The 4,714-nt window shown below is 35.1% G+C and overlaps 1 protein-coding gene across 2 annotated transcripts in view; it reads right to left on the reverse strand.

The window, feature by feature from the left end:
• The window catches only part of LOC101495060 (uncharacterized), a 39,601-nt gene that overhangs the window by 22,751 nt on the left and 12,136 nt on the right, over positions 1 to 4,714 (reverse strand). For both annotated transcript variants that reach the window (XM_073363899.1, XM_004509967.4), the window contains exons 6-7: positions 1,598 to 1,664; positions 1,407 to 1,478 (exon numbers count right to left, since the gene is read on the reverse strand). In XM_073363899.1, the coding sequence (XP_073220000.1) occupies positions 1,407 to 1,478; positions 1,598 to 1,664 (139 nt within the window). The remainder of the gene's footprint in view (positions 1 to 1,406; positions 1,479 to 1,597; positions 1,665 to 4,714) is intronic.

Here is a 4,714-nt window from a genome sequence, read left to right on the forward strand (position 1 = left end):
TTCAGCAGGGATGTATCCAAATACAACTCAGATGAAGACTTGGTTCAAGACCAAGATGGAGAGGATTTTGTTCCTAATTTGGATGATGATAGTGATGAAGATGGAGAAGATGAGCATGGCGGTCTCTTGAGTTTGAGTGATTATGATCTAGATATATTGGGTGTTTATGTCTTGTATGGTGGCCCTTGTTATTTGTTAAAAACTTGGTGCTTTGTATTTGCCTATTAGAAGTTGTTGTGGCACCTATGAATTGTGTATGACTTCCTTATGATTGCGTATTGAAGTTTAATAATTTGTGGCAGGATTCATTAAACTTTATGTTTTTTATATGCATATGATATACTTATGTACTAAAGAGGAAGGACTTAGATAATGAAAATAAGGATAATAAGGATGTATCTAAATTGATAAGATATACCAGATAAGAATATCTTAGGACCGCATCACATGTGGTGGGAACACAACTACCGATAAGGGTATTATGGGCAAACTCAAAATATGGAGGGTTTATGAAAGGAAGGCTAAGAAGACTAGCGGCTAAGTTTACTATTGAGGTGTTTAAGTAATTAGTACGGTGTCTAAGTAATATGAATATTTTAGTAATATATAATAAAATATTCTATGAATAATATCTTCTTAGTAAAGATATTCTCTAGAATTATCTATATTATATTAGTAATTTATAATAAAGATATTCTCTGGAATTATCTATATTTTAGGAATTAGTAATATATAATAAAGATATTTTATGATAATATTGTCTTATTAAAGATATTTTCTGTGTTGGAGGCATGACAATATTTAAGATTAAGTTCTACGTTTTTAGAGACATGACAATATAAGTTTATGTTAGAGCTAGAGTAAGATTCCTCTCTGTGTTGGAGCTTTGCTCTGGAAGTAATAAGAGAAACCCTCTTACTATTATCATTTATTATCAATAAAACACTCTATTTTTCTTATTGCATCTATTTCTTCTTCTTGCCTATGTTGTGTTACTGTTTTTGGTAGCAAGGTACATTAGTTCCTATCAACATGTGTCCTGTTTTTCTATTCCATTAATAGGAACATCTTGATCTTTGAAATTAGTCTGATTCGTCATTATTCTTTTAACTCATTTGTATTAATTTCCACCACGCATATAACTAATACTACTAACTCATTTGTATTAGTTTCCACCACGCATATAACTAATACTACTAAGCTGAGTGCATAAGCACTTGAGAATTCACAAAAATCTCTCGTGGACTTTATTCCCAAATTATAAAAAAGTTTAATCATAGCTTTAGAGCTCGGCTTATTTTCCAGAGCCTCCTCATGCATTCAAGATAAAGCCCTCAACATAGTCTATATTTTAAAATATACATTCATATATGCAAAATTGTGCATTTACATATTTGTAATCATACCAGGGATGAACATTGCGATGCTATAATCCCAAGGTCTGTATCACCTCCTTTGTTAGATGGAAAGATAATGTCCTGCAATAGTATTGCGTGCCAAAAAGCAATCATGAAGAATATGGTGTTAATTGATCACCTATCTTCCATTCAAGTAAAAGTATGTAAGCCTGGTTGATTTGACAATAAAATACTCTTACTATGCCTTCAGGACAACTAGCCAACTTTTTTATTGCATCGATTGCCCCAGCTGCTACCTCTTCATTTCTGCATATGTGAGAATATATGAGAATCGAAGGACTTATTGTACTAATGAACTGCCAAAAACATACCTGTGTGAATCTGTACACTTACATAATAAATACTGTTGGAATTAATATTAGTATTGGGAGTTATACCAATTATATTCAGTTTATTGTATATAGTTAGCCACGTATCTAGGAATATCATTCATGCCCTTAGGAAGTAGTGATGTCTTAGATCCCAGAACATGCCTTCTTCAAAGGATAGAGTTCTCAGTTTATTGTAGGAAAAGGGGGGCTGTTAGTTGTTAGCTAGCTGTTAGGAATAGTTGGTTTTATGTTTGTTATTTCAGTTTGTAATCTGACCCTATGTATTATAAATAGGGCAAAACCATTCCTGTTGGAGGTTAGGATATTATTTTGTTGAAACATGTAAACTAGAGAGTGCTCTAGTGCTTTCCTTTGTAATCAATAAACTCGGGCGAATAATCTCGTTTCCTTATCTTTGAAGATTAGGAATTGTGGGTTCCTAATAATTGGTCAGTCCTGCCATGCTACATGCCATGGAACAAAGAGTGGAAGCACTGGAGTTGTTGGCCAGCGAACACACGGCCAAGATGGGTGAACACACAGAGAAGCTGGAGGAAGAGTGTCATATTGCATGATCAAACAACTAAACTGGATAATCTACAAGCTGCAGTCAGTGATAATCACACCACATCTCCTGTGATAATAATGTCATCCACATATATAACAAGATATATACATTGATTAGATGTATGTTTATAAAACACGCAGGCTTCACTACGAAGCATGCCAAAATCCCGAAGAACTTAATTGAATCTACCAAATCATGCTCTTGACTATGCTTGAGACCGTACAAGGCTTTTGGAGAAGATAAGTTTCAATTCCAATTTTAGGGTTTGTACACTGTTCTCATAATGAGCCAGTTATAAAACAAAAATGGGCCAAGCAACTATAGAGCATTGCCCAATCCAAGCCATTTGTAAAAAAAACATTCAAATTATGCTGAGGAAACATTCAAGTTATTGTTCATATGCGTCAGAATCATTCTTCACACGTCAGAGACGTTGTTCATCGTCAGAAAATATTGTTCATTAGTCATCCTTACTATTGTTACTTACATGCTAATCACTTCTACATACTATTTCGGATACTCGGCGCTCTTTTTGAAAGTGGTTCTAGTTTTTTTTTTTTTTTTTTGTGCTCTATTATTGTTAAGATGGGAAAATTTGGTGATACTTATTCCGGTGTTATTACGCATTTGGGAATGAGTGATAAGAGTTTTTTCTTCCAACACGTAGTGCCTCTGGTACTATACCTAAAGATGCTTGGATTCTTTACTCTGGAGCCACCAATCATATGACATTTTATTCAGTAGAAGTGTTTTCTTCATATACCTCATTATTCATTACATTACTCTTGCTGATGGTACTCGAACACGTGTTGTTGGCTATAGGATTATTGAGCTTCAACCTTATTATTTAAATTACAGGATGTGTTTCATGTTCCCACACTCTCATAACTTAATTTCTATTCGTAAACTTACTCACGATAATAACTGCGCAACAATCTTTTTTTTTATTCTCGTTTTTTTGTTCAAGAGCTTGCAACAGGGAAGACAATTGCAATTGCTAAGAAACAATGAGGGCTCAAAAACAGGTGTTGTCTTCGGCACTTTAGTCTCTATTAGAATCAAACTCCCATGCCTCACAAATATGGTTCCAAAGCAAGCTTCTTGCCTTGTTCCTTAATGAGGTCTTTGTTCCTTCTTTGTTTATAAAACAATCAGTTGAGTCATTTAAGTGTGATATTTGACAGTTTTCTAAGCACCATCGTTCTATTTTTTCCTTCTAGTCCTACTAAAAGTGTTGAACCATTTGATCTCATGCATTCTGATGTTTAGAGGACCTTCCCCTACTTCTAATATTTCTAGTGTGAGATGGTTTGTTTATCTATTGATGATGGTACCTGAGTAACTTGGCTTTATTTGATGAAGTGTTGAAGAATCGAGATAAATTAGATTTTATTCTCTTTTATTTTATATTATTATGTTTATTTTTATTCTGTTATTATTACTCAGTTTTACTATTGTAATTTCTTTTCCTATATAAACAGCTTAGGGCTGTAATAATAAAATATGAAAGTATTTTGTCTTTTACTTTCTTCATGGTATCAAGAGCTCTGGTCAGGGTTCTGTAAACCTTTCCACAACCATTAGGGTTTGGCGCTCTAACCAACTGAGCTAAAGCTAATGGCACACAATACCCCATGGAAGGTAGCCCTTATGGGTAGCGGCGACAACGACGATGGTTTGGCAAAAATATCAGACGTAGTCAACAACCCTGACAATTTAGACAGCGCCATAAGTGGCAGTGGCAGCGGCCTAAGCAGCCAGATTGGTTCTTCCAACTTTTTTGGCCATGAGGGAACTTCTAATGCCCTCAAGGTTGAAATCCAGAAACTAAATGGAAAAAATTATGTCAAATGGTCCCAAACCGTAAGATTGATTTTAGACGGTAAGGGAATATATGGTTTCCTAACAGGAGAGGTGCAAATCCCTGCCACAACTGATCCAAAATACAGGTTTTGGAAATCTGAGAACTCTGTTATTATTGCTTGGTTGCTTAGTAATATGGAATCAACAATCAAAAAACCTTTTATGTTTTTGCCTACTGCCAAGGAAGTTTGGGAGGCTGTCAAAGAAACATATTCTGATATTCAGAATTCTTCTCAAATTTTCGATCTCAAATCACGATTGTGGCATACCAAACAAGGAGATAGAGATGTCACTACCTATTACAATGAGTTGATGACACTATGGCAAGAATTGGATCTCTGCTATGATGATCATTGGAAGTGTTGTGAGGACAGTGTTCTGTTTCTTAAGAGACAGGAGAACGACCGTGTATTCATGTTCTTGGTTGGGCTTAATAAGCGGCTTGATGAAGTCCGAGGCAGAATATTGGGAAAAATCCCATTGCCATCACTTCGGGAAGCATTCTCAGAAGTTAGAAGAGAAGAGGCGAGACAAGGTGTTATGATGGGTAAGTC

The sequence above is a fragment of the Cicer arietinum genome, chromosome 7 (assembly GCF_000331145.2).
Source record: "Cicer arietinum cultivar CDC Frontier isolate Library 1 chromosome 7, Cicar.CDCFrontier_v2.0, whole genome shotgun sequence".
Taxonomy (NCBI): Eukaryota; Viridiplantae; Streptophyta; class Magnoliopsida; order Fabales; family Fabaceae; genus Cicer; species Cicer arietinum.